The 27,127-nt window shown below is 43.3% G+C and overlaps 2 protein-coding genes across 4 annotated transcripts in view; one reads left to right on the top strand and one right to left on the bottom strand.

Annotated features, from left to right (window-relative positions):
* LOC147100728 (uncharacterized) overlaps positions 1-6,338 on the bottom strand; it is a 35,798-nt gene extending 29,460 nt beyond the window's left edge. For 2 of the 3 annotated variants that reach the window (XR_015073542.1, XM_085967269.1), the window contains exon 1: positions 4,293-6,338. Coding sequence is in view for 2 of the 3 variants with exons in the window: in XM_085967269.1 (XP_085823395.1) it covers positions 4,293-4,546 (254 nt within the window). In the remaining variant the exon portion in view is untranslated. The remainder of the gene's footprint in view (positions 1-4,292) is intronic. The other variant, XM_085967270.1, reaches the window with a different exon arrangement.
* A 6,974-nt stretch (positions 6,339-13,312) lies between these two features.
* Positions 13,313-27,127, top strand: part of prkcz (protein kinase C, zeta) — a 626,261-nt gene continuing 612,446 nt past the window's right edge. The window contains exon 1 of the mRNA XM_085967266.1: positions 13,313-13,847. Coding sequence (XP_085823392.1) covers positions 13,774-13,847 — 74 coding nt within the window. The 5' untranslated portion in view covers positions 13,313-13,773. The remainder of the gene's footprint in view (positions 13,848-27,127) is intronic.

The following is a 27,127-nucleotide window of genomic DNA, read 5'->3' as shown; positions in this document are numbered from 1 at the left end:
AGACTGAGGGAGTGCTGAATTGTCAGAGTTAACATGCAGGTACAGCAAGTAATTAGGAAAGCAGGATAGCAAAATACCGCAGATGTTGGAAATCCGAAATAACAACAGAAAATGCTGGAAAAACTCAGGTCAGGCAACATCCGTAGAGAGAAATTTGAGTTGACGTTTCGGGTCGAACCCTTCTTCAAAGCTGGAAAGAAATTAGATCGAAGGCAGGGCTGCGATCGGACAAAAGAAGTGAAAGAAACAAAAGATCTAGACGAGATGGTAATAGGCTGAGATTAGATGTAAAGTGTACTGGCAGGGCAAGAGATAGCTGCCAGGTGTGAGAGAGAGAAACAAAAGGAAAAGGGGGGGGGGGGAAAGGAGTGGAAAAATTATAAGAAAAAATGTGTAATAGGGGCCGAGGTTATGATCTGAAATTGTTGAACTCGATATTGAGTCCGGAAGGCTGCAGAGTGCCTAATCGGAAGATGAGGTGCTGTTCCTCGAGTTTACGTTGAGCTTCCGTGGAACAATACAAGAGGCCAAGGACAGTGAGGTCTGAGTGGGAATGGAGCGGTGAATTAAAATGACAGGCGACCAGAAGCTCGGGGTCACCCTTACGGACTGAACGGAGGTGTTCCGCAAAGCGGTCACCCAATCTGCAAATGGAATGCTGGCCTTTATTGCAAAGGGAATGGAGTATAGAAGTAGGGAAGTCCTGTTACAACTGTACAGGACGTTGGTGAGACCACACCTGGAGTACTGCGTACAGTTTTGGTCTCCTTATTTAAGGAAGGATATACTTGCATTGGAGGCAGTTCAGAGAAGGTTCACGAGGTTGATTCCGGAGATGAAAGGGTTGTCTTATGAGGAAAGGTTGAGCAGTTAGGGCCTATACTCATTGGAGTTTAGATGAATGAGAGGGGATCTTATTGAAACATAAGATTCTGAAGGGGCTTGACAGGGTAGATGCAGAGAGGATGTTTCCCCTCGTGGGGGAATCTAGAACTAGGGGGCATCATTTCAGAATAAGGGGTCGCCCATTTAAAACGGAAATGAAGAGAAATTTCTTCTCTCAGAGGGTCGTGAATCTTTGGAATTCTCTTCCCTAGAGAGCTGTGGAGGCTGGGTCATTGAGTATATTTAAGGTGGAGATAGACAGATTTTTGAAAGGTAAGGCAGTCGAGGGTTATGGGGAGCGGGCAGGGAAGTGGAGTTGAGGCCAAGATCAGATCAGCCATGATCTTATTGAATGGCGGAGCAGGCTCGAGGGGCCAAATGGCCGACTCCTGCTCCTACATCTTATGTTCATGTAGGTGCCGACTTTTGGACGAGATGTTGAACTGAAGTCCACCTACTGGTTCAGGTGGATATTAAATATGACACGATTAAATGTTCTGGCCAACACTTCTCCTTCAACCAATGCTAGCAAAAAACAAATCAACAGGTTTTTGATCTTGTTTCGGTTTGTAAGATCTTGCCGTGTGCAAAACGACAGCCATGTTTGCCTATATTTCAACAGTCACTGGACTTTAAATTCACTGCATGAAGCACTTTATCCAAGATGTGATAAGGCAAGTCTTTCCTCCCCGCCACCGCCCAAGTGAGTGTCAAGCTATTCAACATGGACAGCATCACAGCAAGGCTCAATCCCTTTCTCAGCTGATGGTTACACACGCCTGCTTTTCAGTAGGAGCTACTGGAGACTGATTAGGCCCAGGAACCATGGCTGTTTTATTTCCCGCCCCTACCCTGCAGGCACTGAGGCCAAATGCCGTATCTGTACTGTCGCTCCAGCTAACTCCGCGCACACCAGGGATAGCACCTGGCACCGTCTGCTCTGTAACTCACCAGGTGGCACTTGTATCCATTAGGCTATCCAAGAAACGGTCTTTCTAACGTCAAAGTTCTACCTCAACATAGCTGCAATTGACAGGGAGCTGCATGGACATCATGGTACCGTCGTGGTCTGATGGGCTGTGCCCGAGTGCCAGGCTTTGAATTTATTCCCCCCCACAAGGAGAATTCTTGATCAGAGCACTGGTTGCGGGTTCAAGTCCCACTCCAGAGACTTGAGCACATGATCCAGGCTGACATTTCCGTGCAGTGCTGAGCGAGTGCTGCCCTGTCGGGAGATGCAGATGAGACTTTAAACCGAGGCCCCGTTCTGTCCTCTCAGGTGGATGTAAAAGTTCCCATGCCACTAATCGAAGAAGAGCAGGGGAGTTATCCCCGGTGTCCTGGCCAATATTTATCCCTCGACCAATATCACTAAAACAGATTATCTGGTCATTATCACATTGCTGTTTGTGGGAGCTTGCTGTGCGCAAATGGCTGCCGTGTTTCCTACATTACAACAGTGACTACACTTCAAAAAGCACTTCATTGGCTGTAAAGTGCCTTGGGATGTCCCAAGGTCGGAAAAGGCACTATATAAATGTGTTAATTCTTTCTGACATCAGCATAGGGAGGCAGGGTACACAGCCTAAACACTTAGCCTTGGGGAGAGTGGGCCGCCCATGACCATTCCCAGCAGCTGGCAATCAAGGGACACATTTGAAAGGGGAAGTGGGGAAATGAAGAACCAGATTTGTCCCAAGTCCATCCCAGCATCAAGATCATGAGCTCGACAACCCGAGCAATGGTGGCCTATGTGTCCCATAATGCAGAGCGACACAGAACAGACTCATCTATGAAGTGCGCTACACTCTGCACAACAGGAATAGAATCTGCACAGGTGCTTGTCCAAGACGGCCAGGCACGTGCACTGACGGACAGAGAGATATTCGTGCAGCTGGGAGAGGAGCCAGTGGACAGCGAGGGGATCCCCGTGGGCTGGGGCAAGGGGCAGTGAGCAGCAAAGCGAGGAGGGACACAAAGAACAAGGGGGGGAAAAAAAAGAATTCACAGGCCAGCCAACTGCATCAATCGATGGTAAGGACCAAGGGAAGCATTCTCCCCATCCGATAGAATGAGAGAGAGCGCGAGAGAGAAAGTAACAAAACAGAAGGGATCAGTGACCAGCTGCCTCTGGTCTGTGTTAAGTTTTGTGGCTGCTTTTTAACAGGATGATGCTGGGGGTTTTCTGACAATCCAGGGTTTTTTTTGAGCAAACGATGTGGTGCTTTTAATTCCTTCTTTTTAAATGATGTTGTGGGTTCCTTCCCCCCACTCCCACCACCCCCTTTGTTGAGCTAGAACTGTGGGTGCCCCCACTCCCCATATTTCACTGTACTTTACCCAAATGGTCATTCTTTATACGAGACTAGATATTGTCAGTGAGCTGGGTATTCAATCGGAGAGAGTACGACAGCCGAACCCGACACAGTCCCCAGCACACACACCGGTCAGCGAGTTACTGAACAGTGACCAGGAGGATAGAGAGCTTTTGTTTCCCGGTTGATTCAGTCTCTCTTTCGCCTAGGTGGAGGAGGAGGCCAGTTGCAACCCTTTCCCCAGATGACATCAACCCACTCAGTTCAGGCCAAGAATCGAACCTGGGCCCTTCTGGTTTGCCGAGCCCTGTATCACACACCGTATTGCTGCTAACCCAACAGGCCATATATTTTGACAGCAATCTGTCACTGCACAGTAAAATATATTCCTTTGAAATTCTGACCATTTCCATCTTGCTCAGGTCCTCGAACATTCATTACAATCTGCGTCAAAACTTCAGCGGGTTTGCTCCCTGAAGCCTTCACTTCTTTACCAACACTCCTCAGCCGCCGTTCAAACCGCTTACCTAATTTTCCTCCATTCCCCACCTGAAGGCGCTGATTCTTGCTGGGAAAAGGGCTAAGTGCCAGTAGCCCTCCCGTAGCTCGTCTAACTGGTCATTCACGAGAGAGACGAGACAGCGAACGTCGGCAGAGTATTCGACCATGGCGGGACGCAGTATCACAGTTGACCCTCAATCTTGTCCTGCACTCGACACCTACTTTCGCAGCAGGGTCACTGCATGGCCATCAGCACAGGAGGGTCAGGGCTAACTGTACTAACTGTAGCATGCCTGCAATCACCCAACGCAAATCAGTGAACTGAACACAGGGATCAAACCCTGGAAGCTTCCTGGTCTCTGTTTCAGTGCTACACCGTGCTCTGCCCATTGAGGCACTGGACAATCCACTCGCAGGTTGTTTAATAATAACGATTACAGTTTAACACGGCACACATTTCAAACCAGCCTGGTTATATCATCGCACCCCGTAGCATTGCCGAGGTGCGCGTGTACAATGGAGGGATGGGTTACTACCCTTGTAAAGCAGGGGCACCCTGCACAATCTCTCAAAGCAGTTTGTTTCACTTACATGAGTAGCGTGGTTGCATGAAGCCTGGCTGAGGTATGCTTCTCCAAGCGTTTGTTGCGGTAGTGCCTGGCCGATGCCAGGTGCTCTAAAATGCGGTCCCTCCGAGCGCTCATTGGGATCTCACAGGATTTACAGTACAAAATCTCCACCAGATCCCTCTCCCCTCCTTCCTTTTGCTCGACAATGTGCCTCTTCACTGACAGGTCACAAAATTCAGCTGCATAATCGTGCAGTGATTTTTTCTTCCTCCCCATGCTAGAAATAATATTTCTCTCTACAAATTTCAGGTTTTTTTCCCCCCGATTTCTATTTCACCGTATCCTTTTCTCTCCGCTGGTCCAGTGACTATCTGCCCCCGAGCTGCGAGTGTAACCGAGTACAGCCTTCCTAATCGCCTGTCTACTACTTCCACTCCTCCCTTTCAATTTGTCTTCCGTTCTGACTTGCTTTGTTTTACTTGCTCAGTGTCGTACCATATTGGACTCTTTTTTAACCCCCCTTTGATTTCAGGCTGTTTTCTGTTACTGATTCTCTCTCTATTCACTTATTTCTGTGCATTTACAGTATTTCTATTTAAATTGTCTTTCTCCTGGTATTTTATGCTTTTCCTCCACTCCACATATTTATTCTCTCTTGTTCAGATTTCTGTATTTCTTTATTAGCTGGTTTATATTAAATTCCATTCATCCACCTATTGTATTCTAACAGATTCTCTTTTTTTCTCTCCCTCTTTTTCTGTCTCTCCGGTCTCTATTTTCTCTCTCTGGTTTCTCCCTTCCTTTCACCGAGTGTCTTTCTATCCCTATTTCTCCTCTTTATGTGTCTCTAAAGTTTCTACACTATTTTCTCTTGTCCTTTCTGAAGTTTTCTTTTCCCTCTGCAATTTCTGTATTTTGTTCTCTCTTCCCTTCTTTCTGTTTCTCTGCAGCTTCTACAATATTATTCCCCTCGTTCCCTAGTTGTGTTTCTCTCTCCAGTTTCTGCTGTTGTCACACTCGCTCAAGTTTTTCGTATTTTCTCCCTATCCAGTTTCTGTTATATTCCTCCTTTCCCTGGGTGTCTGTCCGCGGTTTCTGTAATTTCCCCCCTCTCTCTGCAATCTGCGTTCTCTCCTTCCTCCCTTTGTTTCTCAGCAGTTTCTGATAATCCCCCTCGAGTTTACCTCTCTCCTTCACTGGTTTGTTCTCTCTCCCTCTCCTCCTCCTATCCCTTCTGTATTTCTCACTTTCTCCTTTCTCTGTTTCTATCTTCCCCTGATGCCCCTCTCTCTAGTGTCTGTTTTTATTCACCTCAGTTTCTGCTAATTCTCCTGGTGTCTCTCTAACCCCTTTCCCTACTGTCTCCCTCTCTCCCCCACCTTTCACTGGTGTTTCTCTCTTCAGTCCCTGTTTATCTCCCTCTTAGCCTGATATTGGTTTTTTTCTCTTTCTCTCTCTCCCCCTTTCCTTGGTGTCTGCTGCTATCTCACTGCAGTTTGTTATTCTCCCTTTTCCTGTTTCTCTCCCTCTCTCTCCTTGCTGCCTGTTTCTCTCCCTCCCTCTCCTTGCTGCCTATTTCTCTCCCTCCCTCTCCTTGCTGCCTGTTTCTCTCCCTCTCTCCTTGCTGCCTGTTTCTCTCCCTCTCTCTCCTTGCTGCCTGTTTCTCTCCCTCTCTCTCCTTGCTGCCTGTTTCTCTCTCTCCCTCTCTCTCCCTCTCTCTCTCTCTCCTTGCTGCCTGTTTCTCTCCCTCTCTCTGCAGTGTATTTCTCTATTTCCCTGCTCTGGCTCTCCCCTGGTATAGCCCCGGTCCCTAAGTGCTCAGCCCCGGTCCTGCCTCCAACTTTCTGCCGCTCCGCTCACACCGGCCCCGCCGCGAACAGATGAAAAGCGAGGCAGTGAAGGCCCTCAGTGACTCCAGCGCCGGCCCGTCAGTTTCTCACCCGAATGCACGCATCGAGCCCCTGAGTCTGCTCCCGGATGTGCAATCCAACTACAGGAAACGAAACGGCCTCCTCGCAGCTTCAAGCCGGGGCAACGGGCGCAGCGCCGCCTGCCGGCCGGGAGGACCTTCCTCTCTGATACACAGGAGGAGGGGGGCAGCGCCGCCTGCCGGCCGGGAGGACCAATCTGCTCTCTACACTGGAGGAGGAAAGCAGCGCCGCCTGCCGGCCGGGAGGACCAATCTGCTCTCTACATTGCAGGAGGAGAGCAGCGCCGCCTGCCGGCCGGGAGGACCAATCTGCTCTCTACACTGGAGGAGGAGTGCAGTGCCGCCTGCCGGCCGGAAAGTGTCATTAACATATATATGACAGAATGAGAGCAGCGCTACCCGGTGGCTGGGTGGACTGATGCCTTTCCCCGCAGAGTGGGCTACAGTGCCCCTGGCAGCCAAGTGGACTAGCTACAATCATAATCATAATCAACTTTATTGTCATTGTTAGTGCACAAGTGCAGTACAACGAAATGTAGGCTTGCGGCTCCCTAGAGTGTACATTTAGATTAAGACATTTAAACATTCATACCTGGATGAAAAACAAGACATACCTGGATGAATTTCCACACGATCAGCGGGATGCCAGTGCCAAAGCTGTACTGGAATAGCTTCCTAGCTTGCCTGGTGCACAGGTCTTAATTACTTCCATTGTGCCTGTGGCGTTTGGCGTGATCGGCCTCAAACAGAAAGAAATGTGCTGATTTTGCAGATCCCTTGGGATTCCCTCACAGATCCTCTAAGGTCCATGGACCCCAGTACTAACAGGATACCACTGTGCAGTTTGGTTTGAAACCTGCACTGTGACCTGTAAACCACAGTATATAAAACAAATCTGTTTAACTCTACAGTTTTACTTTACTCGATTGTTGTGGGTAATTCTCCTTACTTTCTCGTTTCAAATTTAACCCCTGACTTATAATATAATAATTCAACTTTATTGTCATTGTACAATGCACAAGTACATGAACAACGAAATGTGATCTTGCAAGCTCCCATGAGTCCAGTACAAATAACATTAACATTAAACGTAAATAGCACCGTCCTGGGAGAAGCAAAGCCGCTGCATCTGTGCACGCCGCCATTCCATTTCCACCATTCCTCCTGTCCGACAATCTTCAGCCCAACGCCCGGGCCTGCTCACCAACTGCCTCTCCCGGGGCTCCTTCTGTGACCTTCTGCACCTGGTCTTCCCTGATGGTCACCCCTCCAGGTACTAACCAGGCTTGACGCTGTTTAGTTTCCAAGCCTTGCCAATGACCCTGACCCTGACCCTGTCCCTAGTCCCAGGAACAGGACTTCAAAACGTCGTCCCAGTTTGGGAAGGTGGAATATTCCAACTGTGATCATCTATCTGGAAGACGTCAATGCCAAAGCTTGGTCATCTTAGCCAGAACTTGGTCATCTTGGTCATTCTCCAAGGTGGCCTTCGAGACACACGACAACGCAAAATCGTCGAGCAGAAACTGATAGCCAAGTTCCGCACCCATGAGGACGGCCTCAACCGAGATCTTGGGTTCATGTCACGCTACATGTAACCCCACCTGATGCAGGGTCATCCAGACTCGAGTCAACATTGGCTTGTTCTCTCTACACAGATGCGGCCGGACCTGCTGTGATTTCCAGCCAAAAAAAAAATATATATATTTTTTGTCCGTTTTTTTGTTTTTCATACAGACCCCAGCATCTGCAATATTTGACCCCTTGTGACCCCACCTCATTGTTCTTTGATGTAATGTTTCCCTGACTGACCTGTTTGGACACCATTCACACCTTTGACTGCTGTGATTATCTCTCTGCCGAGGTGTGATAAATGGCAGTTGGAAAGGTTACCTGTAAACATCTGACATGATTCTCTGACTATATAAGCTGTGTCTTTATGCATTTCTCCACTTCACCTGAAGAAGGAGCAGCGCTCCGAAAGCTTGTGATTTCAAATAAAGCTGTTGGACTATAACCTGGTGTTGTGTGACTTCTTACATTTAGCCAGAACTGTTTGAGAAGAGTGCCCACTTGCCTGGATTAGTATTGCAACTTCCCGTAACATGAATTTTATAAACAGAATATAGAATGGATGTCTGTTTTATACAGAGCTACGTTTTCATTTTTACTCCATTTCCAGCAAGTTAAGTCATCCATTAGACTTGTTCACATTAGTGTTCACATTTCTCAGTCACTAGAGGGCAATGGTATACATTTTTTTACAAGTTTAGAGGGAATTTGCTTTACTTGTCACAGTGACTGGAGATCGCTGTGTCATAACGATTCACTGTTTAAGAGTTAGCACCATGTATTCCTCACTCTTGTGGAGGAGGTTATAGAGACAACCCATGAAGAGATTTAAACATGAGGATGAGAATTTTAAATTGGATGTGTTGGGGGACCGCAGCCACAGTTCCTACAAGACAGTTGTCATAGAATACCAGCTAGTAGGCATGAACTTATGGTTTGTGATTGCTGTCCCATCAGCGAGTCTCCCACTAAGACAGACAAGTGTTATTTCTGATGACCCACTGAGTCTTCGAAGTCTGATTTTTTTGGGCGATCTATGCTCAGAGAACCTCCTGACAGAGATATATACACTGCAGCCATTTACAGCTCAATAGTTCACTTGGAGATTGGAGGTCTGTCTTGTGACAGTGCAAAGGAGGCTAGATGGCATTTAGAGCCATGCTTTACTTCAAGTTCAATGTAGACTAAAAAGGACTAATAATCTTGAAACAGTTTGCTAGATTGATCTCAGAAAACAGTTTAATGTGCTGGCGAATCTATGCACTGTACTTATTATTTTCACCTGTTGGTTTGCTCTTGCATTTAAAAAATAAAAACAAATTATTAGTCTAGACTGAGCTGACAGTCTGTCATTGTTGGTGTTTTCTGTTGGTCAGAAAGATCAGGAGTGTAGGGTAGTATCCCATAATGCAAGTAGAATTTCCACAGGGGTTCCCCAATCCACCACTGTAATTTTTGTGGAAACCCAGGAGAAATGGTGTCAAATACTGCCTTTTCTGCCAATTTTTCCAGGGGTTTCACTGATCTTCCACCAATAAAGTTATAGTGGGAGATCGGAGAATTGCCACAGACATTCCATTCAAATACTTTTGCCAAGGGATGTGACTCGAACTGAATTTGGATTCTGTAGTTTGAACAGTGTACCTAATTTCACAGGATTCATGAGTACTGTTCACTCAGCTGTATTAAAGGGTGTTTTAGTAGTTGCTGCTCAAAATGTTTTGAAAATTATTTGAAGAAATGCCAGAGGACAATTTACAAATCTTTATTGAGGTAAAATCTATATTAAGTGTCTTTTTTTAAAACAGAGTGTGTGTGTGTGTGTAATTACACACCAGTTGTAGCTTTTCTTTTGTGTTTTATAAACTTCAGAAAATGCACTGAGCTCAGAGACAAAATATTTTCCTCACTGTAATTGAGTTCAATTTTCAAAAAAAGTTACATTTATGAAGCAAACAATCTCTAATTGCCTCATCTGATTACCACCTATTGACAGTTAGAAAATGTAAACATTTTAATTAGTAATAGCTGTCCGAGAAAGAGAGAGAGACAGACAGATAATGTCTTTCCATATTTGATGTGTTGGAGGACGAGGAGCCAGTGTGGGTCAACAAGGACAAGGGAGATGGGAGAGTGGGACTTGGTGTGAGACACGATACGGCAGCTGTGTTTTGGACAAGTTGGAGTTTGTGGAGAGTGGACAATGGAAGGCCAGTGGGGAGAGTATTATAGTAATCGATTGTGGACATGATAAAACATGGATAAGGATTTTGATGGAATGATTGAATATATGGGTTAGTTCAAAGAGCCACACTTCATCCAAAAATGAGTTGCATGCAACTCAGGAGTGCTTGGCTGTTCACCCTTGCTATGAATGTTCAGTCATATTTTGGACAGGAATTATTATAGTTATATTTTACTGGGGCCTATCAGGACCATGTAAAAAAAGATTAAAACTCAAGCTATTCAACAATACGCAATTTTTACACGACTCAGAGCACATGATCACCTGTATAGTTACAGCATTTCCAATCTGTCACGTAACATCATGAATTCAGGGAGAGCCAACTTCCCAAATCCTGGTTGTGTTGGTTTTAAAGAAATGGTTTGTTTTTCCAACTCAGTTTAAACCTAGTAAGTCTCTCACAAAGATGAATTAGTGAAATATTTCAATTTACGTTAACTGGAAGTCTTCCATATTTAATATTTTGTAACTGAAAGAATTTAATTGTTTTTGCTGTAAGTATCAAATTAGTCTTAATTTCAAGAACTTGAGTTTTTTAGGCAAGAGTTTAAACACTCAATAAACTCAATAAACATTGAACAATTGCCATAATCATTACATTTTTCACTAGTCTAGATTTCCAAGGCTGCGCTCTTGAAATGTTGGCATTGTCAATTGTCCAGTCTTTTCTTATATACCCTAAAATGAAGTGATCTGTGTGTGTGATTTTCCTGTCTGAAAGCCATCAACAAAAGGTGAGTGCAAGTGATGTGTGATTTCATTCGTATGTAGCAGTCAAGGAATATAGAAATAAAGAACTTGCATTTATGTAGCGCCTCCTTAGGATATCCCAAAGCGTTTCATAACTGATTAATTACTGTAAAGTGAAGTCACTGTTGTTATGTCGGCAAAGGTCCCACAAATAGCAATGAGATAAATAACAAATTCATCTGTTTTTTGGTGGCCTCACTCCTTCCTATCTCTGCAATCTCCTCCAGCCCCACAACCTTCCGAGATATCTGCGCTCATCTAATTCTGGCCTCTTGAGCATCCCCGATTTTAATCGCTTCCTCATTGGCGGCCGTGTCTTCAGCTGTGAAGGCCCTAAATTCTCAAATTCCCTCCCTAAACTTTTCCGCCTCTCTACCTCTCTTTCATCCTTTACGACGCTCTTTAAAACCTACCTCTTTAGCCAAGCTTTTGGTCATCTGCCCAAAATCCCTTTATGTAGCTTGGTGTCAAATTTTGTATTACAACAACAACAACAATTTGCATTTATATAGTGTCTTTAACATAGTAAAACATTCTAAGGTGCTTCACAGGAGCGTTATAAAACAATGCTTCAATGCCGCAAACTCCTTTCCCTAGCAACCGACTCAATCCCTCGCCCTAGCATCTGTCTGAGGCTAAACCAGACTGTTCACAACCTTGGTGTCATATTTGACCCTGAAATTAACTTCCGACCACACATCTGCGGCATAACTAAGACCACCTATTTCCACCCTCCGAAACATTGCCGGTCTCCATCCTTGCCTCAGTTCATCCGCTGATGAAACCCTCATCCATGCCTTTGTTTCCTCCAGACTTGACTATTCCGATACACTCCTGGCTGGTCTCCCACATTCTACCCTAAATAAACTTGGTGTCATCCAAAACTTGGTTGCCCGTGTCCTAACTCACACCAAGTCCCGTTTAACCATTACCCCTGTGCTCGCTGACCTACATTGGCTCCTGGTTAAGCAACGCCTCAACTTTACAATTCTCATCCTTGTTTTCAAATCCCTCCATGGCCTCACCCCTCCCTATCTCTGTAATCTCCTCCAGCCCCACAATCCCCCTCCGAGATATCTGCGCTTCTCTAATTCTGCCCTCTTGAGCATCCCTGATTATAATCGCTCAGCCATTGGTGGCTGTGCCTTCAGCTGCCTAGGTTCCAAGCTCTGGAATTCCCTCCCTAAACCTCTCCGCCTCTCTACCTCATTTTCCTCCTTTAAGACGCTCCTTAAAACCTACCTCTTTGACCAAGCTTTTGGTCATCTGCCCTAATTTCTTATGTGGCTCGGTGTCAAATTTTTGTTTTAGAACACTCCTGTGAAGCGCCTTGGGACATTTTACTACATTAAAGGCGCTATATAAATACAAGTTGTTGTTAACCTCTAAAAATCAGCACTGTGCCTCTGCAAGTGTACACAATGTCACACTGCAATCAATTTGTATTGCGCTCCCGCTCAGGGTGGTTTACCATTTGTCAAAATTCCTGACACCTCTGTTGGGATGTAGCATAATTTATCCTGTGATTGGCTGCAAACGACTGAGATTTAGACAACAGGTGTCACTATCCTTACCTGACATAGGTTACAAGAAATATTTATCCCTCTTATTACTCTTATCCCTCTTATTATATAAATACAAGTTGTTGTTGTTGTTGTATTACTGTTAGCTATGGCTAGCACACTCGCCGCTGTGGTTTCAAGTCCCACTCCAGAGACTTGAGCACAAAATCTATGCTGATATTTCAGGGCAGTGCTGAGGGAGTGCTGTACTGTCAGAGGTGCCCGTCTGTTGTCTGAGACGTTAAAGTTGTCTGAGTCTGCCCGCTCGGGTGAATGTAAAAGATCCAACTGCACTATTTTGAACTATATCTTGACAAATATCCATCCCTCAACCAACATTACTATAAAAAGATTATCTGACCATTATCACATCGCTGTTTGTGGGAGCTTGCTGTGCACAACTTGGCTGCAGGGTTTCCTACAACAGTGAGTACACTTCAAAAGTACTTAATTGGCTATAAAGTGCTGTGGGGCATAACAACAGAAAATGCTGGAAAAACTCAGCAGGCCAGGCAACAGCCGTGGAGAAAAAATAGAGTCAACGTTTCAGGTCAAAACCCTTTGTCAAGACTAGAGAAGCACAGGAAATGAAATAGATTAAAAGGCCAGAATGGGGGCTGGGAGAGAACAAAAGAGAAGTGAAGAGACATTAAGAGGTATTCAAAACGAAACGAATGCTTTGGGACATCTTGAGGTCGTGAAAGGTGCTGCAGAAATTCTGTTAGTTCGAATAATCCCCATGGGTTACAGGTGATTTCTTTTTTGGGGGAGGCGAAGAGGTTGATCCTTGATGCCATTGGCTGCAGGTTAAAAAAACCCATCCCTGGTCCTATTGGTTAGAATGCTATTTGTTCCTGATTGGCCAAGGGATATTTCGGCTTCTCGGTCTCGGGATTGGCTGCGGTCGCGGATTGGTGGGGTGGGGAACAGGTATGCCTGTCCTGGAGCGCGATTGGCTGCTGGCGAGGAGCGCTCTGGGGGCGGAGCGGAGGGTGAAGTGTCGGTTAACCTGCAACCGCCATTTGTTTAGCGCGAGCGAACGGCGCCGCCAAAGGAAAATTTTCGCTCACCCGCAGAGAGGCGTCGACAAGCAATAAGTTTGAAGTGGGACGCAGTCTCGGCAAAACTGGCCTTATTTCGTCTTAATATTAAAAAAAAAGACCCCAGAAGAATTTCATCGAAAGTCTTTTTATTTTAAATTTCTCGATTAGCATTTCTGACGCAATTCGGACTTCTGGCTGAGGTGAAATTTGGGGAAGCTTGGTGTTTAATTTTCCACGAAAGGAGCAGGAACTGGAATTTAGAGGAGGATTTGAGAGAGGGCAGCGCGAGGTTTGATGTAACTGGGCTTTCCTTCGTTCTTATCCCAAAGTTTTGTTGTGTTCTCCCCCCGCCCCCCCGGTTTACTTTGAACCTGTTCGCCGGTGGGAGTCTCGGCTGTGTCATGCCTACGAGAGTGGATGACAGCATGGAGTATGGAACAGGTGACTCTATCAAAGTGAAAGCTCACTACAATGGGTGAGTAAATAACCTGGCACTCAACAGCTCCCCGCAATATTTAACCACCAGCATCACCCTGTCTTTCAGCAAAGCCTTTTTGCATTTCTTTTTAAAATCACGCCGCAGAAAATTGACGAGAAGGTGGAAAAGTAATTTTTGAAAACAAAACTTTTTGGGCGTGTTTAGTCAAATTACTTTCAAACTTTTTTTTGACACTTGCAAGTATTTTTTATTTCCATCTTGCTACGAGAGGTATGGTTACAGGGAAGTCTTGCAGTTCTTGCATTTTAGGCACTAGTAGTATCCATTTTTAGTTGTCTTTTTGAGTGGCATTTTGTATTTCTTACAGTAGTAAGAATTTTGCTTTGATTGCAGTGAACATTGTGCTGCCTAACACTCATTGCTTGTGTAAGGAGCATAACTCATTGCTTGTTTAAGAAGCGTTCTAGATATGACAATATTTGACATGTTCAATGTGTGTTATTTCCCTGTATTCAGCCGCTGGCTATACTATATTTGTTAATCCTTCTGTATGGACGTCATTGCATTATCCTTTAGTATGAATGTTATTAGACATCGGCTGTAAAGATTATTACTATGGCTATAAAACCTATGTCTGGCAAAACAGAAGAAATTAAACAGTCCACCAACTCCAGTAGTTATGGGAATGATTTGTTTCTCTCCACTTAATTTGAACCTTTTGATGATATTACAGCCTTCCAATGGCTTCTTGGAGTGCAGTATTTTTATAACTCATTTGCAACTCTGTTAGCGTTAGGCTGTGACATTGTAACCAAATATCCAACTAGAACATGTTTGATACAATGCCTAACCTCCGCCTTCATTAGGCTATTTTGGGTTGCTTGATCCATCCATACCATACAATTTGATTTGGGAAGTTTTTGGTTTGTGATATTAGATAAGAAAAGGTGCATTTATATACTATAATAATGGTACTGATGGTGTGAACCAGTAATAGTATAAATGCAGCCTGAATCCAGAGTCCGGGTCCTACTTGACACCAGGGCACAGAGGAGTGAGATTCTGGTGGAGATAATCTTATTCTGCTTCACTTTGGTCAGCTGGAGTTTTAACACCCATTTTATATTCTACAAGTTTAGCTTTGACCCGAAACCACTTTGTACCAACACAAACCTTGCACTGAAATTCTTTGAAATTTATCATCTTTGGAATCTGTTGAGTAAAGAAACTGCAAATTTAGAAATGGCTACACTTTCCTCTGCCTTTATTTGCATTTGCTAGCCCTCGATCTCACCATCCCATTAGTCGGGTGTCACCTCACAGCTTGGCAAAGATCAGGAATTTGATAGGGGAGTGCCAGGTGAAATTGCTTTTCACTGTGACACAGTATGGTGGTATATCAACGCATCATACCTTGAAAACACCTGATTATTGAATTAACATAAAAACAATTTCCTTGATGTGCAAGTCATGCATTTATTCTGATTAATGTGTGGTCCTGCCATTTGCTTGGCTTTTAAAAAAAAAAGTGTTGAATAATTTAAATTTGCATATCATCTTTTCACAGTAAAAGTTTTGAAGTTTTATAGAGGTAAAAACTGAATAGTAGCAAGAGAAAGTAATTGAAGACATAGCTGAAGAGTTTATGAGGAACCTTTGGCAGATGGGCAATGAGTGGTCTAGGGCCAAGATGGCTGACGGTCACGATACTGAAGATGGAGTGCAGAGGACATGTGCTGAGATATAGTGATGGAGGAAGTTACAGAAGTAGAATGGATCAAGATTTTGAATAAAATGCATCGGGGGTGAGGGAGGTGTAGGTTGGTGAGGACAGAAATGAGACTTTGTGTGGGACCTGTTTTTCAAGCAGTGGAATTTTGGTTAAGTTGGAATTTATGTTCAATGCAGCTTGAGAGGCTGTACTGTCATTGTTTGGTTTCTTAAGGTTGGAAGTGTTTCAGACATCTTGACTCATTCAATATATTTTTTAATCCTTTCATTTTAGAAAGCACCTGGACTCTGTACCATGCCTTTCCTGATTGTGCAATTGAGTTTGGGAGTTTGCTGTGTTGGGGATCGTTGGGTGTGCCACATGTTAGACGTAAAAAAGCTTTTTTTATTCAATCTCTGTTCAGCATTTAACTCTCCCCAAATTGCGTTATTCTCTCCAAGTAGTATCTCTGTTTAGTCAAATGTCTTGTGAGAGTGCATGTACTATACTACCTGCTTTAATGTTATCTTGTGAACTTTGGCTAGCTGTTGGGCAGGGCTTTGATATAATGTAGAACAGAAGTTTCCAAACTTTTTTTTTTGATGAACCCTTTTCCCCCCCCCCCCCCTTTGGAGATTCACGCCACATGCGTGCCTCCCTTTAAGAAACTGGGGGTGAAATTGATTTCCGTCAGTCGCACGAAACGAGTGATAGCGAATTGGCAGCCTGTTTTACACTGTGCATGATTTCCTTTTCCAAAAAGAAGATCGGTGTGGTGTAAAACGGGCTGCTGATTCGGTATGAGCCCCTTTTGCACTACTGGCGAAAAGCAATTTCGCCACCTGTACTTTTGCATAGAACAAGAAAATATTATTTTCTTGGCTAACATAGCATATTGCTCAAGACAGAAAGCAACATAAATAGCACAGTACCCGTACTATACAACTGAATAAATGTGAGCATAAGAGGGCACTTGATGACTCGCACTTTATCTCACGTGAGTAGGATGAGCGTAGTGCACAATTTGTGGCATCTCAGTTTGATTTTGTAGAGATTCAAACTGCAAATCAGTCTCTAGGTGCATGCTACTTCTACATTATTTTTGGTGTGAAAAGTTTACGCAGATATGTTGAAGTAAAGTGGACAAATAAAGACTTGCATTTTTATAGCGCCTTTCATGACCTCAGGACATCCCAAAGTGCTCTACAGCCAATGAAGTACTTTCTGAAGTATAGTCACTGTTGTAATGTAGGAAACATGGCAGCTCCCACAAACAACAATGTGATAATGACCAGGTAATCTGTTTTTTAGTGATGTTGATTGAGGGATAAATATTGACCAGGACACTGGGGAGCGCTCCCCCGCTCTTCTTCGAAATAGTGCCATGGGATCTTTTACGTCCGCCTGAGGGGGCAGATGGGGCCTCGGTTAAAAGTCTCAGCTGAAAGATGGCGCCTCTGCCAGTGCAGTGCTCCCTCAGTCCTGCACTGGAGTGTCAGCCTGGGTTTTTCTGGGACTTGAACCCATGACCACCACGACCGAGTCGAGAGTGCTACCTACGTAGCCATGGCTGACTCGGGTATTTCAGTAGCTCATTTGGAGAATTCGGGGAACTTTTTTTTTAATTGAGAGCCAGAGCCATAACTGATCAAGAGGCATGACTTTAAAATTGTCTCAAACAGACTCGCCAGCTCTGTCGATCAAATTCTCTTTTAGGCTCATGGCAATCTTGGCCTTTGCTACGACTTCTCTGAAAACTGATTTTGAATCCAGGCAAAATCTTGCAAATCATTTATAATATCATAAAATGCTGGAAATTCTCAGCAGATCAGACAGCATCTGTGGAGAGAGAAACCAAGTTATTGTTTCAGAACTGTTCTGATGAAAGGTCATCGACTTGAAACATTAACTCTGTTTCTCTCTCCACAGATACTGCCTGACCTGTTGAGTATTTCCAGCATTTTTTGTTTTCATTTCAAATTTCCAGCATCTGCAGTATTTTGCTCCTGCAATTCATTTCCCTCTTTTAGGAAAATATTTGTTGAATTTTGTGCAAAGCTCCAGAATTACATATTTATATTCTCGGACATTTTGCAGTCCACAATAACCGAAGACAATGTTGGGAATGTAATTACATTGTCTTGCAGTACATAACATTTTTTTTGTCAAAGCTCTATACTTTTGTGCGTGTTACCGTTCATACCTTGCAAAGAAAGGTTAAGTTTATTGAGCCTGTCAAATATGTTGGCCAAATAGCCCAATAAAACCTGGAAGCACTGATTGAGAAATGGTGACTCAGTGTTGATCATAAACTAGTGGCACTTCTTCCTGAGTTTGTAGATTCTTGTCAAAACTTTACCACGGGACAGCTATTGAATTTATTACCTTCATCTGTCCTTTCAGTTGAAAGAGTTTTTGTTTGGAAAAAACCTTGTGATTTATCTTTAAGGACAGGATGTTTGCTCCTCAAGTGGCATTTTAATTTGCTTGGTTTTATGCTATCCTGAGTAAGAACTTTAGCACAAGCAATGCATTGTGGTTGACGATTTTCATCAGAACCAGCAAATTTGAATTCCAAGTCCAAGTAGGAAGGATCATATTTCCTTAATTTCTTTTGTCCAGCTCTACTTGTTCTTACCATAGGATCAACATCCTCAACTTTATGCTTCCAAAAACGCTCTATTCTGTTGCAATTATCGAATGCTAAGGTTGCAGTTAAGTCAGTTATTTTCACGTGGGAGCTAGTGGGCGCCAGGGTACTCGGAACGCTTTAATTTGAAATGTAGATTAGTACAGATATTCTTCATTCAGTCAAGGATCATCTGGACTGGTAGCAAATTATAATATTGTGAAAAGACACTGCTGGCCTGGTGGGTGCCTGCAGCTTGAGACCATCCGATCTGCCTCCACCACTTTCCTTCCTTCCCCTAGCCCACCGGGCCAAACTTCCTCTAAGGTTCCCCCCCCGTCCTACCTCTGAACTCGCATCTTTTTCTAGTTTCTTTCCTATCTCTCCTCATGCCCTCGCTGAGCTCATCTTGTCCATGTGACCCACTTCCTGCTCCCTCGACCTTATTCCCACTAAACTGCTGACTACCCAGTGTCCCTTCCTGGCTCCCATGTTACCTGATAATTGTTAATGGTTCTTTCTCCTCAGGTACTGTCCCCCTTTCCTTCAAATTTACCATCATCACCCCTCTCAAAAAAAACAACCCTTGACCCCTTCTTCCTTGCAAACTACCACCCCACCTCCAACCTCCCTTTCCTCAAGCCCTTGAACATGTTGTCGCCTCCCAAATCCGTGCCCATCTTTCCCGGAACTCCATGTTTGAATCCCTCCAATCAGATTTCCGCCCCTGCCACAGTACCAAAATGGCTCTTGACAGCCACAAATTACATCCTATGTGACAGTGACAAAGGTAAACTATCCCTCCTCATCCTTCTCGACTTGTCTGCAGCCTTTGACATTGTTGACCACTCCATCCTTCTCCAACGCCTCTCCACCGTCGTCCAGTTGGGTGGGACTGCACTTGCCTGGTTCCATTCTTATCTATCTAATTGTAGCCAGCGAATCACCTGCAATGGCTTCTCTTCCCGCTCGCACACCGTTACCTCTGGTGTTCCCCAAGGATCTAACTTGGCCCTCTCCTATTTATCATCTACATGTTGCCCCTCGGCAACATCATCCGAAAACGCAGCGTCAGTTTCCACATGTGTGCTGATGACACCCAGCTCTACCTCACCATCTCTTGTCTCGACACCTCCACTGTATCTAAATCATCAGACTGCTTGTCCGACATCCAGTACTGGATGAGCAGAAATTTCCTCCAACTAAATATTGGGAAGACCAAAGTCGTTGTCTTTGGTCACCACCACAAACTCCATTCCCTGGACACTGACTCCATCCCTCTCCCTGGCAACTGTCTGAGGCTGAACCAGACTGCAACCTTGGTGTCATATTTGACCCCGAGCTGAGCTTCCGACCATATATCCGCACCATCACGAGGACTGCCTATTGCCACCTCTGGAACATCACCTGATTCTGTCCCTGCCTCAGCTCATCTGCTGCTGAAACCCTCATCCATGCCTTTGTTGCCTCTAGACTTGACTATTCTAACACACTCCTGGCCAGCCTCCCATCTTCTACCCTCTGTAAACTGGAGATAATTCAAAACTCTGCTGCCCGTGACAAGTGTGATTTTCGACAGGGAGTGCTACGTGACCATATGATTATGGGAAGCCATTACATCCAATCGATATCATGTCCTTATTCAACATTTTTTTGTGTGCATTTCCAGAGAGCCCTGGCAGACTTCATCCTTCCTAGCCGAGGAACACAAATGTCAATTACTGCATCCCCACTGCTGTCCTGGTTGAGATCAGCTAATTGAATGGTTAATACAGAGCAGGGATAGAGACAGTAATATTCTTGGACTGCATGACTTGGTGATGCATTTACACATTGAGTTATTTGGGAACCATAAGCTTGTCTGCTGTTGACTGGATAGTTATGTTTCACTTGGTGGGAAGGGACTTCCAGGAATAATTCTGCTCAACAGAAATAACTTTGGTCAATCACGAATGCATTGATGAGTTAAGACTGTCTTGTGTTTATCAAAAGATGAAGTGAGAGCGCTGGAGGCTGTGTACAAGGATCTAAAATGTAAAAAGAAGTTACAGCCCAGGAAAATTGTTAAAGTGCAGTTATAATGTTAGTGAGGGTTGGCCAGACAGTCATAGATGTTGCAAATGAGGAAGATATAATCCTTAATTTAGTGCTTTGGTGTTTGGAACGGATACACAGCTACCTGGAACTCTGTTTAGTTTTTTGGGCTTTTGTGCAGTAGAAGTTTTCTTTACTGCTTGGGAAAGCACAGTTTCATGGTAAGTGAGTTGTACTAAGCACCTTGCACAGCATTATTCATCAGCTTTTAAAGTCTTAACAAACCCTTCTGGATTTGACAAAGTGGTTATTCATAAGTAATTAAGCTAATTATAAAGCAGAGAGTAAATACTGTAAGAAATATTGCATTGACGATGTGTAATTGCTGTCTGTCCCAAATGTGAAACTTGGTTATGAATTCTGAGGTTTTCTCGAGTGTAAGAACAATGGTGGTTAATTTTGGTATCATGTTTTGCTTAGTGTGTGGCTATTCAGTGAGTTGAAGTAATTCTATGATTCTGCAAGTTTTTCAGTGACAACCCGCGCATATTGCTACATAAGGCACGGTGAAAACAGCAATGTCATGAAATTGGAAAAAAAGTTGCTGTAAATGAGATGTGCTAAGAGTGCAGATGCCATGTTGTTAAGTGTAGTGTTTGGTTGAAGGTGCAGTAGAGGAGAACAAATTCCTGCTAATTTGGGCATGATCTAACATTTGAACCTGTGTAATTTACAAGTACAATCTGCAGGTTGTTTCTCAATCTTGAATCACTATGTTGAAAAACCTTTAGGTCACATCCGTAAATCAGCATTACAGCTCCATTTGATATCCGAGGGGTGGTTCAATTAATTAAGTATACAAATACGTTTGTTTATTGACTGTAATTCAACTAGCCAGTGCTTTCATGATGTAATACTATACATTGCTACAGGTCTGCTATTTGGATCTTGAACTATAGATAGCTGCTGATGTACAAAATAAATTGAGTAATATATTGGCTGGTCAGTTTTACTGTGAAATTCAACTTGTGAGCTGGGGTTTTGATCATTGATCTTGGAACACTACTGTGTAATGTCCTCAATAAATTGTCAATTTGATTCAATGTGAGTTGTTTTTAGCTTTGACTTTCTTGATATGAGCTGGCCCTTAACATCAAGAAAACCAAAGAAATCATTGTGGACTTCAGGAAGTCTAAAGGCGGAAGTCACACCCCCATCCACATCCATGGGGCTGTGGTGGAAAGGGTGGACAGCTTTAAGTTCCTCGGAGTCCACATCACGGAAGACCTCTCCTGGTCCCTCAATACCTCCTCTCTGGTGAAGAAGGCCCAGCAGCGCCTATATTTCCTAAGGAGGCTGAAGGGATGTAACCTGTCACCCCTGATCCTCTCTAACTTTTACCGCTGCACAATAGAGAGCATCCTGACGAACTGTATCACAGTATGGTATGGCAGCTGTAGCTACTATGACCGGAATGCCCTGCAGCGGGTAGTCAAAACTGCCCAACGCATTACCGGCACCCGGCTACCGACCATAGAGCACATATACCAGAAACGCTGTTTACGGAGGTCACGGGCCATCATCAAAGACCCTACCCACCCCAGCCACAGTCTGTTCGCCCTCCTGCCATCTGGGAGACGCTACAGATGCATTCGCACCCGAACGACCAGATTTAGGAACAGCTTCTTTCCCAGGGCGGTCATCCTACTGAACTCCACAAATAAACTCTAAAGCCTGCACATCTGCCAATGCACTTTATTATGGTTATGTTTATGTTAATGTATTACAAGCCAAATGAATGTTGAATGTTTAAATGTCTTAATCTAAATGTACACTCTCGGGAGCCGCAAGCCTACATTTCGTTGTACTGCACTTGTGCACTAACAATGACAATAAAGTTGATTATGATTATGATTATGACACAGCCTCTGCTTTTTATTTTCCCTTTAAGTTGCTTAAATTTTATTTTACGTTTTAAAGGCACTCTTATCAATCTAGGTTGCGTGAATGTGAACCCTAAACAAGTGTCTGCAGTGGTGGTTGGGTAGGAGACAAGAAAGAGAATGTAGTTTTGTGGAACAAAGAAAAAGTTGTCTATTAGAATCTGCAACATCAGAACTCCATGGGCAATTTCCAGAGAAGAATTTAATTGGATGCTTAATCTGAATATTTGATCATTGAAATTATTTTGGTGAACTATTAAAATCAAGTGCAGGTCAGAGTGGTGATAAGAAGTAAAAGCTAATATTTAATACAATGTGCACTTGGATATATTAAAAGTGAATCCATGCAACTCTTTAACCAAATTTTGATCTGTTGAATGTACTTTGTAGAAAAGTAAGTCTGGTTGTGGTTGAGGGTCACAAAACAATTTTGGTCACACCGTTTGTTTGGATAGTACCAACTAGATCTGCCACATCATTTATAATGTGTGAGTACTGTTTGAAGCATTGTCTACTACAAATTTTAGTACCTGTCATGTTTGTTTATGTTGGGAGAAACATGATTCAGTGGTTGAAAATGCTGTTTTCTGTGACAAGGTCGAGAACAGTCCCTGTTGCAGCTGGTTTAAAGCCATTTGCTCCAGGAGTGAGGCAGGGATTACAAGATTTACAGCAAAGTTGTTCTGTCATACAAGATGATTTAATGCGCTGGTAAATGTATAATATATATGTTGATCTAAGTGGTGAATTGATTATAATATGATTCAGTACCTCCCGAAACAAATATTGTTTAAATGTTTCTAATTCATGAGGCAGATTGAGTAATTGCTACAGCACAAACTTTCTCCAGTAGTGAACAATCATCCAATCTGTTAGACAGAATGGCATTTGATTTGCAGACTGGATGCACGTTCACAGATGAAAGAGCACACTCTTGTGCATGCAGTTGGAAACAAAACCAAAACACAGAATTCCACAACATGGAGGGCATTGATGCACAGCCAACTACATCTAATAAGTGCACAGAAAATGCCCAAAGGGGGCGTGGGAAATATGTGCAATTTACTCCTGTATTGCATCAAAATAACTTTTCAAATAAATGGCTTGTTGCGGACATTGAGATGGGGAAGACTATTTTATTGATAGTGTAGATGCACTTTATCTTGTTTGGCATGCAGGTAGAGCAGTTGTGAGACTGTGGGACAGATTTTGCTGTCAAGATAACAGTGAGGCTAATGGTGCATGCCGTTATTTATGCGTGAAAGGTACAGCAACTTCAGACGAGGGACAAATGCATGGTTAAATGCGAATATCGAAAGGTTGCTGTCCGAGTTGCGCCACTCCACTGGTAACTTTGCAAAAACAGCATTTCGCTGTCTGCCTCACCGTTGACATGCATTGAATGTCATGAAGTTGTTAAATTTGCATGGTAGATACAAACTAAAACCGCTGCAGATATTTAGGGCTAGTAGTGTAATTACCCTTTTAATAACGTGATAAATGTTAATGATTGCCAACCAACCTCTCTGGTACTGAAAATTAACTATTGTAAGTGTGGAGTCTCATTTCTACAAGTTGTGAACAATGTTCCCTGTAGTTTTTTGGGCTGCGCGGCCCATTGAAAATTCCACGCATGCACATTTTTTCAATTTAAAAGCCGGCTCACCCGCTGCGTAGGAGCCCTAGAGCACTGCGCGGATTAAAGGGAGCATTGGTTGTGAATCGTTTTAGGAGTTTAAAAAAATGTAAAATATTAAATTAAAAGTTTTTTCTTACTTTTCCTTTTTGTCACTTTGTCTCTTAATCCACTCTTTCTTTCGGTCCCTGATTTGACATTGAATTCACCCCCTTTAATTTGCCCTTCTCAGTCCTTCAGCTGTTTATTTCCCAATCCTTAAATCTCATTGGTAAGGAGATACTAAAATAAAGAGTAGCTTGCCTTTCAAAAGCTAGGCTTTATTAACCTTAAAAAACCAGCAGTACATGTTAAGCACCCAGTCTCAACCAAGCTGTAGAGAACTGAATTTAAGATGGCCACCACAGGTCACATGGAATCAACTAACCAATAAGTTTACAGCATATATCTCAAGGCAGGAAAACAGGCAACCAATTACAATGCTTCTTATAAAACAAGAATAATCACCACAGATACCCTGTTGGTTGCCCTGTTCACTCGGGTCCCAGATGCCTTGTTTCCCTTGCTGCGCCATTAACAGCTTGCAATTTCAGCAACTTAGTTGGCAAATTGTTTTTGAGCAGCAGGCTGCAGGGGCAAGTTTTTTTTTTGCCAAAGATGGTTTGAGTTTAATTTTTCCCAGGAAATCACAAACTTCCTCTACATGTGACGTTCCACCTACACTTTTGGTTGAGTTCTCTTTATATAATTTATATGCAAGGTGCTTTTTTAACATTTAAGGATGCCTGAGAGATTTGCATTCTCTAAAATGCTCCTATTCCAGTAACAATTAATGCAAAATAATATAACTTGCCTTCTCCCCCAAACATGCCCTTGGCATAGATTAATTCTATGCGCCCTAAAACATATTTGCAAGCCTTTGGTTGTGGAAACAGGAGGAATGTCAACCTGTGTGTAGTGCACTCTCTGAATAAAACAAACTTAATTAGCTGAACAGGAACTTCAGCAAAATTCAGAAAATTAGCCACATTCAGCTGAAAGATAATCTCAAAATTACCAGAATTTGATGGCTTAGATCAGTAACTATAGCCCTTTGGGGTAGGGGGTTGGATCCATGTGCTACAACTGGTAAGTTAGCTATGTTTGATTGAAATAATTGTCAGCTAGAATCATGACAGCCTGTTGTAGTTATTTCCTACTCCTCCTCCTCTACCCACTGTGACTTCTGCCCTTCCACTCTTGGGTTGGCTCACTGGTATTTCTTTTGCTACTGCTACTGGGAGCTTGCTAAAGATGGCCCGGGTTTGTTACCCTTTTTGCATCCTCTTTGTATCAGATAGTTTGGAATTTGCAACTGTCTATTCTGAAAGGCATGTAGGTTTCTGTCAGTGGCTCAGCTGACTCCTGTGAAGAGATTCTCTCACTGATTGGATGGTGCCAAGGTCTGCTGTCCACAGCGGGCCCATAAAACTGCAGAGTTGCAAATGTACTAGGTAGATTCTGAATGCCTTTCCTTTATCAACATTGACAGTCCTTGCATTGTGCAAGTACCTTTGCTGGAGTCTCCGAAGCCTTTCTTTCATTGTTTGGTGTTGACGTGTTAAACAGAAATAATGTGGGAGGCGATATACTGTCCTTCTTTCTCAGTTTTGGATCCTTTGCAGCTTCTATATCTGTGTCTGATTTGTAGTGCACCAGGCTGGAGACGATGTTCCAGGATTGTCTCATCCTGGCTGATGCCCTAAATTGCAGAAATTGAGGAGATTGCAGATGCTTTAGCCATAATCTTCCAAAGCTCTTGCAATTGAGGAATTGTCCCTTTTTTAGATTGGAAATTTGCAAATATACGGCCATTATTTACGAAAGGTGATAGAAACCGGAAAATTATACACCTTTCAGTCCAACATTTGTTGTGGGGAAGTTATTGGAATTTATAATTAAGGACAAAGTGACTGAGCACTTGGATTCGAGAGAGCCAACATGTAAAAGGTAGGTCATGTCTAATGAACCTAATTGAATTTTTTAAGGCAGTGACTAAAGTAACAGATAGGGGAATGTCTATGGATGTAATTTATATGGACTTCCAGAAGGCATTTGATAAGGTTCCACATAAGAGACTGTTAGCTAAAATTAAAGCCCATGAAATTGAAGGCAAATTATTGACCGGGTTAGGTGGTAGAAGACGGACAGTCGGGATAATGGGTATGTACTTGAATTGGAAAAAAGTGACTAGTGGTGTCACGCAACTATTCATATATTTATTAATGACTTGGAAAACACAAGAGAGCCATATATCCAAGTTTGCCAATGATGCAAAGATGGGTGACATTGTAATTTTATGCTCCTGTCCACAATGCTCATTAAGAGAGATTGATAGATCAAGTGAGTGGACAAAACTGTGGCAGATGGATTTCAACACAGGTAAGTGTGAGGTCATCCATTTTGGACCAAAAAAGGATAGATCTGAGTTTTTTAAATGGTGAAAAGCTAGGAACAGTGGAGGTCTAAAGAGATTTAGGGGTCCATGTACACAGATCACTAAACTGTAGTGGTTCAAAAAAAAATGTAAAAGGCTAATAGAATGTTAGCCTTTATATCTAGAGGGATAGAATATAAAGGGGAGGAAGTTCTGCTACATTAGATCACATCTGGAGTACTGTGTACAGTTATTGGAACCGCACCATAGAAAGAATATATTGACATTGGAAGGAGTGCAGCACAGATTCACCAGAATTTTATCAGGGCTCCAAGGGTTAAATTATGAGGAGAGATTACATAAACTAGGCTTGAATTCCCTGGATTATAGAAGGCTATATATGTTTGTGATTTATCGGATTTTGAAAGGAATTGATAGGGTAGATAGAAACCTTTTCTGCTTGTGGGGGAGTCTAGGACAAGGGGACATAACCTTAAAATCAGAGCTAGGCCATTCAGGAGAGAAGTTAGGAAACACTTTTTCAAGGGTGGCAGAAGTGTGGAAGTCTCCCACAAAAAACAGTAGATGCTGGCTCAATTAATTTTAAATCTGAGATTGATATATTTTTGCTAGGCAAGGGTATTGAGGGCTATGGAGCCAAGGCGGGTAAATGGAGTTAGGATACAGATCAGCCATGATCTCATTGAATGGCTGAACAGGCTCGAGGGGCTGAATGGCCTACTCCTGTTTCTATGCTCCTATGCCCAAGCGGTATTGTTATTGATGTGCCAAGCCTCATCCTCTTGAAGGTTATGCCCAGGAATTTCTGCTGTTCACTGGACTTGATCGGTTTTCACAGCAGCTCATGCTTTGCATCCTGTTTCTTGTATTTCTTTCTTTTGGAGACTAGTATGTGCTGGGATTCAGTGAAATTTATCATTGACATG

This window comes from Somniosus microcephalus, chromosome 25 (assembly GCF_052327205.1).
Source record: "Somniosus microcephalus isolate GS21.2 chromosome 25, FLI_Smic_1.0, whole genome shotgun sequence".
Taxonomy (NCBI): domain Eukaryota; kingdom Metazoa; phylum Chordata; class Chondrichthyes; order Squaliformes; family Somniosidae; genus Somniosus; species Somniosus microcephalus.
This window is presented reverse-complemented; position numbering and strand designations above follow the sequence as displayed.